The following is a 13,094-nucleotide window of genomic DNA, read 5'->3' on the forward strand; positions in this document are numbered from 1 at the left end:
TGAGAGAGGAGAAGTGGAAAACCACTGCTTGAGCTGGACCTTCGGCAGTGGTCAGACGATGTGCGCTGGGGAGACCAGAGCTTTCAGTGCTCAGCTGGTTGGAAACTCTGGAGGCATGGACACATCTAGGGACTGAGCTCAAGATCTGGAAATGATAGGACTTTGAGGAATGTCACTTAAATCTGTTAAGTAACTCCTGTATTATGCCTAGGTGTTTTCTTTTAAAATAGATTATCATTAGAATCCAGGCTGGGTAATGTTCCTTTAGGTGCATCTGTTTTAATGTTAAAAAAAGGAGAATAAATAAGGAAGCACGCTAATCCCTGAGCTGTTGACCAGGGACATATCTCAGGCCCCCAGGCCCCTCCACCATCCTGTCTGTGACCAGGGACTGATACCTCAAGCCCCCAGAACCTTCCACCATCCTGTCTGTGACCAGGGACCCATACCTCAGGCCCCCAGGCCCCTCCACCATCCTGTCTGTGACTGGGACCCATACCTCAGGCCCCCGGCCCCTCCGCCATCCTGTCTGTGGGATCTTGCTGGGAGGCGGTGACTAATTAAACCTGATGGCAAACCTAAAAGTAGAAGAAGTGGGAGCATCATTGTGTGCCAGCACAGTGAGAATCTGGTGCCAAATTGATATGCCTCACTTGATGCATATGAAGAAACCGAGTCTGAGAGGCTTACTGACCATGACCAGGCAGCTAGTTAGCACAAGAGTCAGGAGTAGGACTCAGATCTTGATGCTGTTGAATCTATTGACTGGTGAGCCTGTGTGTTCATTGCTTAGAGTCTGCTGTACCCTGGGCCCCTCTAAGAACATAAGGATTCTTCACTTACTGCCTGTTTGTCCCCGGAAAATTCTTTTCTCCAGGTCTAAGTTTTTTCATCTATAATATGGGAATTTTATACCTTCCTAAGATAGTGTGACATGGAAGGTCACATAGAAGGCCCACATGTCAAAATGAGAACCTAGAGTAAGGTTGGAACATATATCAAGAACATTTGTGGGCAGTGTGCTTGGGTAGGCTATAGTCCAGAAGACTTCCCAGAGGAAGTGATAGTTTGAGAGCTGACTGTGGTCCCCACCATCCTGCTGACTTGTTCTCTCCTCAGGACCTCCATGTTCCCAATGAGGACCGCATCAAGCAGCTGCTGGGGCAGGATGCCTGGACCTCGCAGAAGAGTGAGCTGGCTGGTTTCTACCCCAGGCTCATGGCCAAGTCAGACACGGGCAAGATTGGTTTAATCAATTTGGGCAACACATGCTACGTGAACAGCATCCTTCAAGCCTTGTTCATGGCTTCTGAGTAGGTGCTGCATTCAAGTTTCCTGTCTGCCCCTGCTTCTCTACTTTGGGCTCCCTCGTGAAAGGGGTGGGGGCAGAGGTTTGGAGAGGGTGGGTCTTCGTTTGCATTGATGGCATAATCCCCTGAGGTCTGTGGGTACATGAAGGGGCAGGTGAGAAGTCCCAGTGGGCTCCAGGCCATTGCCAAGGCAGTAGGTCAAGACTGAATTGGAACTTGAGATGGGACTTCTGGGGCTGGAATGGGTTCTGCTCAGGGTTGGTCAACATCACTGATTTTTCTACTGGATGGGTTGTGTCTTCCTGAATAGAACTTCCATTTATCCCAGTATTAGACATCCCCTGCTCCCTTTACTAAAACAAAACTTTTTTTGTCAATGGCTACCTATTCAACTTAAGGCTTGCTTAAAAATCACTTAATGTTTAAGCCACAGAAGTAGACCTCTTTTTCCTACAATTTGTGTGTGTGTGTGTGTGTGTATTTAAAATGCACATAGCATTTACCGTATTAACCATTTTAATTGTGCAGATTAGTGGTATCAAATACATTCACATTGTGCAGCTTTCCACCATCCATTCATGTAACTTTCATCTTGTAAATCTGAAGCTCTATACTTTTTTTTAAAAGAAATTTTAATGTTTTTATTTATTTCTGAGAGAGAGAGAGAGAGAAAGTGTGAGCAGCGGAGGGTCAGAGAGAGAGGGAGACAGAATCTGAAGCAGGCTCCAGGCTCTGAGCTAGCTGTCAGCACAGAGCCCAACACGGGGCTCGAACCCACAAACGGTGAGCTCGTGACCTGAGCCAAAGTCGGACCCTTAACCGACTGAGCCACCCAGGCGCCTCTGAAGCTGTATACTTAATAAACTTCTCATATTCCCATTCTCCCTTCCCCCAGCCTCTGGCAACCCTATTAGACTGGCAACCCAAGTGTTGCTTTTACATTTTGGCTCTCATGAATAATGCTGCTGTGAACATGGGTGTACAAATAGCTCTTTGAGATACTACTTTGAATTTGTCTGCATATATGTCTAGAAGTGAAATAGGTCCTAGGGCAGTTGTACTTTTAATTTTTTTGAGGAACCTCCATATGGTCTTCCACAGTGGCTGCACCAGTTTGCATTCCCACCAACGGTGCACGAGGGTTCCAGTTTGTCCACATCCTCACCAACATTTCTGTTTTTTTGACAGTAGTCATCCCAGTGGGTGTGAGGTAGTATCCCACTGTAGTTTTGATTTGCATTTTCCTAATGATCAGTGATGTTGAGCATATTTTCATGTGCTCATTGGCCATGTGTATATCGTCTTTGGGGGAAATGTCTATTTAAGTCCTTTGCTCATTTTGAATCAGGTTGTTAGTTGAGTTTTAGGAATTCTTATGTATTCTGTATATTAGTCTCAGATATGAATTGCAAATATTTCTCCCATACTGTGTGTTGCCTTTATGATCAGATATTTTTTAAAATTTTGTTGAGTTGCATTTATTTATTATTGATATACATTTGACATTCTATTAACTTGAGATATACAATATATCTGATATATGTGTGTCTTATGCTCACCACAATAAGTCTGGTTAACATCCATCACCACACACAATTAAAATTTTTCTTTTTTGTGGTGAGGACTTTTAAGATTTTTTCTCTTAACTTCCAAATACACAATACAGTATTATTAACTATAGTCACTGTGCTATACATTATGACCCAGGACTTGTTATTATAACTGGAAGTGTGTACCTTTTGACCACCTTCACCTATTTCACCCACTCGCCACCTCTGGCAACCACCACAAATCTGTTCTCTAGATCTATCATTGTTTTGTTTGATTCCATATGAGTGAGATCACACAGTATTTGTGTTTTTCTGTCTGACCTATTTCAACTTGCATAATGCCTTCTACGTTCATCTAATTGTTATAAATTGCAGGATTTCCTTCATTCTCATAGCTGAGTAATATTCATTACACATATAAGGAATTATATGTATTTTCTGTATTCATTTGTCAGTGGACACTTAGTTTGTTTCCATATGTTGGCTTTTGTAAATAGGCTGCAGTGAACATTGGGGTGCATATATTTTTTTCCAGTTAGTGTTTTCGTTTTCTTTGGATAAATACTCCAATGTGGAAATGTTGCATCATGAGGTAGTTCTATTTTTAATTTTTTGAAGAACCTCCATACTGTTTTCCATAATAGGTATATCAGTTTACATTCCCATCAGCTGTATACAGATTACTTTTGTTCCACATACTTGCCAACACTCATTATTCCTTGTCTTGTAGGATTCTAACAGGTGCGAGGTGATATCTTACTGTGGATTTGATTTCCCTAATGAAAGTGATACTGAACACCTTTTCATGCACCTGTTGGCCATCTTCTTTAAAGATTGTTGAAATCTTCTGCCTATTTTTTTTTAATAGGATAGCTTTTTTCCTGTTGTGTTGTATGAGTTTTTTATATATTTTGGATATTAACCTTTTATCAGATAGGTGATCTGCAAATATTTTCTCTTATTCTGTAGGATGCCTTTTCATTTTGTTGGTTTCCTTTGATGTGCAGAAGCTTTTTAGTTCAATGTAGCCCTGCTTATTTATTTGGCTTTTATCATCTTTATTTTTAGTGTCAGATCCAAAAAAAATCATCATCAAGATGATGTCAGGGAGCTTATAGATTATATGTTATTTTTCTGAAAAAATTTTAAGTTTATTTATTTTGAGAGAGAGAGAGAGAGAAAACTCACGTGGGGGAGGGGCAGAAAACAATCCCAAGTAGGCTCTGCACTATTAGTAAGGAGCCTGAACATGGGGCTCCAACTCTTGAAACTGTGAGATGATGACCTGAGCCAAAATGAAGAGTCGTATGCTTAACTCAGGCATGCCACACTATGTTTTCTTTTAGGAGTTAGATGGTTTCAAGTCTTCTGTGCAAATCTTTAATCCATGTTGAGTTGATTTTTGTGTATGGTGTAAGATAAGGGTCCAGTTTTGTCCTTTTGCATGTGGCTTTCCAGTTATCCCAACAACTGTCCTTTCCCCATTGTGTATTCCTGGCTCCTTTTTTGTATATCCATTGACCATGTAAGCATGGGTTTATTTTGGGGCACTCTTTTCTGTTCCATTGATTTATCTTTTTATGCCAGTACCATATTGTTTTGATAACTATAGATTTGTAATGTAGTTTGACGTCTGGAATCTTGATGCCTTCAGCTTTTTCTTTTTTAAATTGCTTTGGCTATTTGAAGTCTTGTGGTTCCATACAGATTTTAGGGTAGTTCTATTTTGGTGAAAAATGCCAGTGGAATTTTTATAAGGATTTCATTGAATTTTAAGTTGCTTTGGGTATTATGGACATTTTAACAGTATTATTTTTTCTAAGCCATCAATATAGAATATTTTTCCATTTATTTGTGTCTTCAATTTCTTTCATCAGTGATCCTCATTCTGATATGTTGTCAGAAGGTCAGGGTAGTGGCCTAACTGTATGTCACAATGCCTGTGTCACTCAGTTTGCTTCATCTCTTCACATAGGCATTTTATCATCTTACATCATTATAGGAATAAGGGTGAATACAGTACAATAAAATATTTGGAGAGAGAAGCTACATTCATGTAACATTACAGTGTATTGTTATAATTATATTTTATTATTAGTTGTTGCTAATGTCTTACAGTGCCTAATTTATAAAATAAACTTTATCATAGGTGTATATGGGAGAAAACAGTATATAGAGGATTTGGTAATATGTAGTTTCAGGCATCCACTGTGAGTCTTGGAACATATCTCCTGCAGGTAAGTGGGGGCTACTGCATAGGTCTTTTACCTCCTTGATTAAATTTGATAGAGTAAATGGGATTGTTTTTGAATTTATCTTTCTTATAGTTATTACTGTATTGAAATGCAGCAGATTTTTGTATCCTGCAACTTCACTGAATTCATTTATTCTAAGGGTATTTTGGGTGGGGAGTCTAGGGGTTTTTTAAGATGTAATATGTCATCTACAAATAGAGACAGTTTTATTTCTTCATGTCCTATTATGATGCCTTTCATTTTTCTTGCCTAATTATTAGCTAGGACTTTCAGTACCGTGTTGAATAAAAGTGATGAGAGTGCACATCCTTATCCTGTTCCTGATCTTTGAGGAAAAGCTTTCAGGTTTTCATCGAGTATGTTGTTAGCTATGAGCTTGTCATAGACGGTCTTTATTATGTTAAATTTCCTTTATACCAACTTTTTTTGAGTTTTGTCAAATGCTTTGTGTATTGAGACAGTCATGATTTTTATCCATTTTGTTATGTGATATGCCATATTGCTTTGTGAATGTTGAACCATCTTTGCATTCCTCTATAAATTGCACTTGGTCATGTATGAGCCTTTTTGTTTATTGTTGAATTTGGTTTGCTAATATTTTGTTGAGGATTTTTGCATCTTTGTTCATCAGGGATATTGGCCTACAATTTTCTTGTGGTGTTGTCTGATTTTGGTATTAGGGTAACACTGGCCTTATAAAATGAGTTTGGAAGTATTCCCTCCTCTNTCCCCTCTCCCCCTCCTCCCCCTCCTCTTCTTTTTTTGGTGGGGGGGCAGGCTAGAGTTTGAGAAGGCTTGGAATTCTTTGAATGTTTGGAAAAATTAACCAATGAAGCCATCTGGTCTTGGTCTTGTGTTGGGAGTTTTTAATTACTCAATCCATCTCTTTACTAGTCTGTTGAGATTTTCTACTTCTTTGTGATTCAGTCTTTACAGTTTGTATGTTTCTAAGAATTTCTGCATTTCTTCCAGGTTGTCCAGTTTGTTGGAGTATAATTGTTCATAGTACAATCCTTTGTATTTCTGTGGTATCAGTTGTAGCGTCTCATTTATTTTGTTTTATTGTGTTCTCATTTTTTTTTTGGTGAGTGTAGCTAAAGGTTGGTCTATTTTGTTTATCTTTGCAAAAAAACCAGCTCTCAGTTTCATCAATCTTTGGTATTGTATTTTTAGTCTCTATTTCATTTATTTTTGTTCTGGTCTTTATTTCCTTCATCCTGTTTTTGGGCTTAGTTCTTTTTCTAGTTCCTTGAGGTATGGAGATCATTTATTTGAGATCTTTCTTGTAATGTAAGTATTTATCACTATGAACTTCTTCTTAGAATTGCTTTTCCTGCATCCCGTATGTAGTATGCTGTATTTTGATTTGTCTTAGGGTAGTGTTTGACTTCTCTTTTCATTTCTTCTTTGACCCATTGGTTGTTCAGTAGCATGTTGTTTAGTGTCCACATATTTGTGAATTTTCTGTTTTTTTCTTGTAAGTCATTTCTAGTTTCATACTATTGTGGTCAGAAAAAATGCTTGATATGATTTTAGTCTTACTAAGTTTATTGAGACTTGTGGCCTAACATATGATCTGTCCTGGAGAATGTACCATGTGAGCTTGAGTAGAATGTGTATTCTGTTACTTTTGGCTGGAGTGTTCTGTGAATGTCTGTTCTACTCATCTGTTCTAACATGTTGTGTAAACCCAATGTTTTACTGATTTTTCTGTCTCAGTTATCTATGCATTAACAGAATTGGGGTATTAAAGTCCCCTGTTATTATTGTATTGCCATCCATTTCTCCCTTTAGGTCTGTTAATATTTGCTTATATATTTTGGTGCTTCTGTGTTGGGTGCATAAATATTTAAAAATGTTCTCTTGTTGGGTTGACCTTTTCTTAGTATACAATAGCCTTTTTTGGGTCTCTTTTTATGATCTTTGTCTAAAAGTCTATTTTAAGTATAGGTACCCTAGCTTTTTTCTAGTTTCCATTTTCATGAAATATCTCTTTGTATTCCTTTAGTTTCAATCTGTGTACATTTGAAGTGAGAGCCTCTTGTAGACAGCATATAGATGGGTCTTTTTTTTTTTTTTTTTTTTAAATCTTAATCTGTTCAGCCACCCTGTGTCCTTTGATGAGAGAGTGTAGTCCATAGTAGGCCTATACTTAATGCTGTTTTGCTAATTATTTTCTGGCTGCTTTATAATTCCTTTGTTCCTTTCTTCTCTTGCCCTCTTCCTTTGTGATTTGATGATTTTCTGTAGTGGCATGCTTAGATTTCTTTCTTTTTCTCTTTTGTGTATCTATTGTAGGTTTCTGCTTTGTGGTTGTTATCCTAACATAAAATAACCTATTTATAAGTCTGTTTTGAATTGATAACTTAATTTTTTTTTTTAATATTTTTATTTATTTTTTTTTATTTCTAGGANGTTGTTACTCTTCCCCATGTTTTATGTCTTTGATGTCATAATTTACTTTCTTTTATCTTGTATATCTGTTAACAAATTATTGTAGTTATAATTCTTTTTACTACTTTTGTCTTTAACCTTCACACTAGCTTTGTATTTGTCTTTAACCTTCACTCTGGCTTTGTAAGTGATGAATCTACCACCTTTGCAAAATTAGATTATTCTGAATTTTAATATACATTTATCTTTATTAGTGAGATTTATACTTTCATAAACTTTCCTGTCGCTAATTATACCTTTCAGCTTAAAGCAGTCCCTTTAACATTTTTTGTTAAGCCAGTACAGTAGTGATGAACTCCTTCAGCTTTTGCTTGTATGGAAAACTATCTCTCCTTTAATTCTGAAGGACAGCTTTGCTAGGTACAATATTCTTGATAGGAGGTTTTTTAATTTCACTTGTGGCACTCCTTTCTAGTCTGTAAAATTTTCCCTGAAAATACGCTGATATTCTTAGGAGGGTTCCCTTGTATGTAACAAGTTGTTTTATTCTAGCTGCTTTATTTTTTTTTTTAATATTTATTTTTGAGAGGGAGAGAGACAGCATGAGCAGGGGAGGGACAGAGAGAGGGAGACACAGAATCTGAAGCAGACTCCAGGCTCTGAGCTGTCAGAAAAAAGCCTGATGTGGGGCTCAAACTCACAAAACATGAGATCATGACCTGGGCTGAAGTTGGATACTTAACTGACTAAGCCGCAGAGATACCACTATTCTAGCCACTTCTAAGGTTCTATTTTTGTCTTTAACTTTTGACAACTTAATTATGGAATGTTAGTGTAGGTCTCTCTGGATTCAACTTGCTTGGAATGCTCTCAGCTTCCAGATCTGGATGTCTGTTTACTTCCCCAGATCTTAAGGAGGTTTTCAGCCATTATTTCATCAAATAAGTTTTCAGTCCCTTTCTCTTCTCCTTCTGGGTCCCTTATATTGTGAATATTGGTCCGCTTAATATTGTCCCATAATGTCTTTAGGTTGTCTTCACTCTTTTTCATTTTTTCTTTTAACTGCTCTGATTGGAGGAATTCTGTCCTTTTCTCAGAATTGCTAGTGATTTCTTCTGCTTTGTGTAATCTGCTGTTGAATCCTTCTGTTGTGTTTTTCAGTACATTTACTGTGTTTATCAGCTTTGTGATCTCCACTTGGTACTTTCTCATATTTCTCTGTCCATGTTGTCACTTTGTTCATGCACTGTTCTCCTGGCCTTGGTGAGCACCTTTATGACTATTGTTGTGAACTCTTTATCTGGTAAATCACTTGTCTCCATTTTTTTAAAAAATATTTTTTATGTTTACTTATTGAGAGAGAGAAGAGAGCACAAGTAGGGGAGGGCAGAGAGAGACACAGAATGTGAAGCAGAGCCCGGTGTGGGGCTCAAACTCCCAAACCATGTGATCATGACCTGAGCTGAAATTGGCCATTTAAACCGACTGAGCCACCCATGCATCCCACTTGTCTCCATTTTTCTGCGGTTTTATCTTGTTCTTGCATTTGGAATACAGTTCTCTGTTTCTTCACTGTCTTTGACTCTCTGTGTTGGTTTCTGTGCATTAGATAAAACAGCCACGTCTCCCAGTCAGCCCTTGCTTTTGGCTGTCTCTCAAACCATTGTGATCGTCCAAGCAGCCTACTTTGTTCTTAGTGGCTCTCGGTAGTTCAGACTGTGCCAAGACCTGTCAGTGTCCTAAAGGAGAGGATCTCAGGCCCTCTCAATGCAGGGCTTATTAGAAGCCAGGCCCTCAGGTAGCAGCTTTTAAAGTATGCAAATAAATCTCTTCTCAGGAGAAGACTGGGAGATGGCATTTCTAACTGTGAAGATAACCTAATAGTCCTCTTTAATGGAAAGATTGTGCATTTGTGTCTGCTGCCCCTCTGCTGTTCCCTGATATGGTAGCCCAGCTGTTTTCTATTTGTTACAGCCCTGTGTGATCTGCATGTGTAAGCTTCTCTGGCCAACAGAACCAGATATTCAAGGGGTGCTTGCTCCCTGGGTGGCACCTGCAAAAAACAGGGCTCCAGATGTGTGCATAAGCTCCAGAGATGCAACCTGGAGTGAGGCAGAGAAAGAGCGCAGAGATGACACCTGTTAGCCTCTGCAGTCTTTGGAAAATATTTCAGTCGGCCCTAGATGTGTGTTAGATTAGAAGCCTGCCCCCAGGCTGAACTTTTAAGATAGACAGATGGACCTTTTTCCCAGAAAGACTGGGCTTGATTCACTCAGCTGTCTCTGTGCTGGCTCCTGGCAGGTTAGCCATGCTTGGTCCACGAAAGCCGTTTAAACACTGTTTATCAGTTTGCTGTATCATTGTTGGTCCTGTGGACATTCGCCCCATTGACGTTCAAAGATAGATACCTTGGGGCCCTCCTTCAGGTGCAGGTTTTAAAAGTTAGGGTGCCAGATGTAGGATTCAAACTCTTTCCTCCTCATGGAGAAACTGATGGTTGTGATTTCCCTATGGATTGTGGGTCACCATGCTGGGGGTGGGATTTCTGGTGAAATTGTCTCCACCTCTCCTACCCATTCCAATGGTGGTTTTTTCCTCTTTCATGTGATGTGTAGGAGTTGCTCAGCTGGTTTTTAGATTTCTTGCAAAGGGAATGGTTTCATCTGTAGCTGTATATTTAGTGTGTCTGAGAGGAGTTGAGTTCGGGATCCTTCCATCTTGAAGTGAAACCCTGAATGGTGTCTCTATGCACAAATTATTACATTTTTGTGAAATCCAGTTTGTCTAATTTTGTTGTTGCCTGTGCCTTTGGTGTCCTATCTTAGATCATTGCCAAATCCATTGTGAAGCTTTTGTTCTATGTTTTCTTCCAAGAGTTTTGTTGTAAATTTAGGTCCTTGATCCATTCTGAGTTGATTTTTGTACATGGTGTTAGGTAAGGGGCCAGTTTCATTCTTCTGTTTATGGACATTTAGTTTTCCCAGTACCATTTCTTGAAAAGACTGTTCTTTCCTCCATTGAATGATCTTGGCACTTTGTTAAAAATAATTTGACCTGTTTTCCATTCCATTGGTCTCTCTGTCTGTCTTCATGCCAGTACCAGTGTTTAGATTACTGTAGCTTTTGTGTAGTAGGTTTTAACATCAGGAAGTATGAATCCTCCAGTTCTGATAATCTTTTTCCAAGATTGTTGTTCATGATTTCTGATCCCCTGGGATTCCAATATGAATTTTAGAATTTTTTTTCTGTTGCAAAAGATGTCATTAGATTTTTGTAGGGATTGCGTTGAATCTGTAGATCACTTTGGGAAATAGTCACATTTTGACAGTATTAATTCTTAATCCATGATCATGGAATGTATTTCCATTGATTTATGTCTCCAATTCTTTCAGCATTGTTGTGAAGTTTTTATTGTGCAATCTTTTACCTCCTTGGTTAATTCCTAAGCATTTTACTCTTTTTGATGCTATTGTAATTGGAATTGTTTTCGTAATTTCCTTTTTGAATTGTTCATTGTTAGGGTGTAAAAATGCAGCTGGTTTTGATGTGTTAACTTTGTATCCTGCTACTTTGCTGAATTACTAGTTCTAACAGCTTTTACTGTGGTCGTTAGGATTTTCTACATACAAGATTATATCATCTGGTGACAGATAATTTTACTTTTATTTGTGTGTGTGGTTGTTCTGGCTAGATCTTCTAGTCCTGTTTTGAATAGAAGGGGTGAAATTAGACACCATTGCATTGTTTCTTACCTTGAGGAAAAGCTTTTAGACTTTCACCACTGAGTGTTTTGTTCACTGTGGGTTATTAATATATTGCTTTTATTTCATGGTGGTAATTTCTATTGTGTAAAGTGTTTTTTATCATAAAAGTGTGTTGAATTTTGTCAAATACTTTTTCTGTATTAATTGAGGTGATCATGTGCTTCTCTCCTTTATTCTGGTGATGTGTATATATTATAATTAATTTTTTTGAACATTTAACTATCCTTGCTTTCCAGGAATAAATGCTACTTGGTTATAGTGCAGAATGTTTTTAATGTGGGGTGCCTGGGTGGCTCAGTTGGTTAAGCCTCCGACTTCAGCTCAGGTCATGATCTCACGGTTTGTGGGTTCGAGCCCCGCATCAGGCTCTGTGCTGACAGCTAGCTCAGACCCTGGAGCCTGTTTCAGATTCTGTGTCTCCCTCTCTCTCTGACCCTCCCCTGCTCATGCTGCCTCTCTCTCTCTTTCTCTCAAAAATAAATAAAATGTTTAAAAAACATAAAAGAATGTTTTTAATGTGCCACTGAATTCTGTTTGCTATATTTTGCTGAGGATGTTTGCATAAGGGTATCAGTCTGTAGTTTTCTCTTAGTGTCTCTGTCTGGCTTTGGTATCAGGGTTATGCTGACCTGATAGGAATAAATAGGAAATAAATAGGAAGTGTTCCTTGCATTTTAGTTTTTCAGAAAAGTTTGGGAAATACTGGTATTAGTTCTTTAAAGATTGGTAGAATTTACTCAAGAGCTGTGAGCTCCAGAACTTTTCTTTGTTGGGGGATTTTTTTTTTCTTTCATAGTGTATTGTCAAGTTGGTTTCCATATAACACCCAGTGCTCATCTGTTGGGGGATTATTGATTACTGTTGAATTTCCTAATTATGTTAGGTCTGTTGAGACTACTACTATTCATATTACTCTCTTATTATCCTTTTTATTTTAATTGAGTTGGTACTAATGTCCCCATGTTACTTTCTGATTTTAGTAATTTGAGTATTTTTTTCCCTTAGTCCACTTAGCTAAATGTTTGTCATGTTTTTGCTCTTTTTGAAGAATCACCTTTTGGCTTTATTGATTCCCTGCCCCCCCGCCCCGTTTTTCATTTTCTGTTTTATTTATCTCTGCTTGAATCCTTTATTTTTTCCTTCCTTCTAGCTTTGGTTTCGGTTTGTTCTTTTTATAGTTCTTTAAGTTGTGTATCTAGGTTGTTGATGTAAAAAAAAAAATCTTCTTAATTTTTAATTTGTAAAAAAATCTTTTAAGTTTATGTATTTATTTGCTTAAATGTTTATTTTTTATTTTGAGAGAGAGAGAGAAGGTACAAGTGGGGAAAGGACAGAGATGGGGAGAGAGAGAATCCCAAACAGACTTATCATAAAAGTATGTTGAATTTTGTCAAATGCTTTTTGGGATATCATAACCTTAGCTGAAATCAAGACTTGGACACTTAACTGACAGAGCCACCCAGGCACCCTAAAGTTTATTTATTTTGACAAAGAGAGTGAGCAAGAGCATAAGCAGGGGAGGGGAAGAGACAGGGAGAGAGAATCCCAAGCAGTCTCCATGCTGTCAGCATTGAGCCTGATGTGGAGATTGAACTCATGAACTGAGATCATGACCTGAGCCTAGATCAAGAGTCAGACACTTAACTGGCTGAGCCACTCGGGCACCCCTGAAATCTTGCTTGTTTTTTAATATGAACATTTATAATTATGTTTCCCCTTATTACTACTTTTGCTGTGTCCCATAGATTTTGGTATGTTGTATCCTCGTTTTCATTTGTATCTAAGTAGTTTCTAATTTTCCTTGGGATGTCTTCCTTTTTC

The 13,094-nt window shown here is 38.2% G+C and overlaps 1 protein-coding gene across 1 annotated transcript in view; it reads left to right on the top strand.

The window, feature by feature from the left end:
* USP35 (ubiquitin specific peptidase 35) overlaps window positions 1–13,094 on the top strand; it is a 60,217-nt gene that overhangs the window by 14,936 nt on the left and 32,187 nt on the right. The window contains exon 8 of the mRNA XM_077767571.1: window positions 1,120–1,313. Coding sequence (XP_077623697.1) covers window positions 1,120–1,313 — 194 coding nt within the window. The remainder of the gene's footprint in view (window positions 1–1,119; window positions 1,314–13,094) is intronic.

This window comes from Crocuta crocuta, unplaced genomic scaffold (genome assembly GCF_008692635.1).
Source record: "Crocuta crocuta isolate KB4526 unplaced genomic scaffold, BGI_CrCroc_1.0 scaffold561, whole genome shotgun sequence".
NCBI lineage: Eukaryota > Metazoa > Chordata > Mammalia > Carnivora > Hyaenidae > Crocuta > Crocuta crocuta.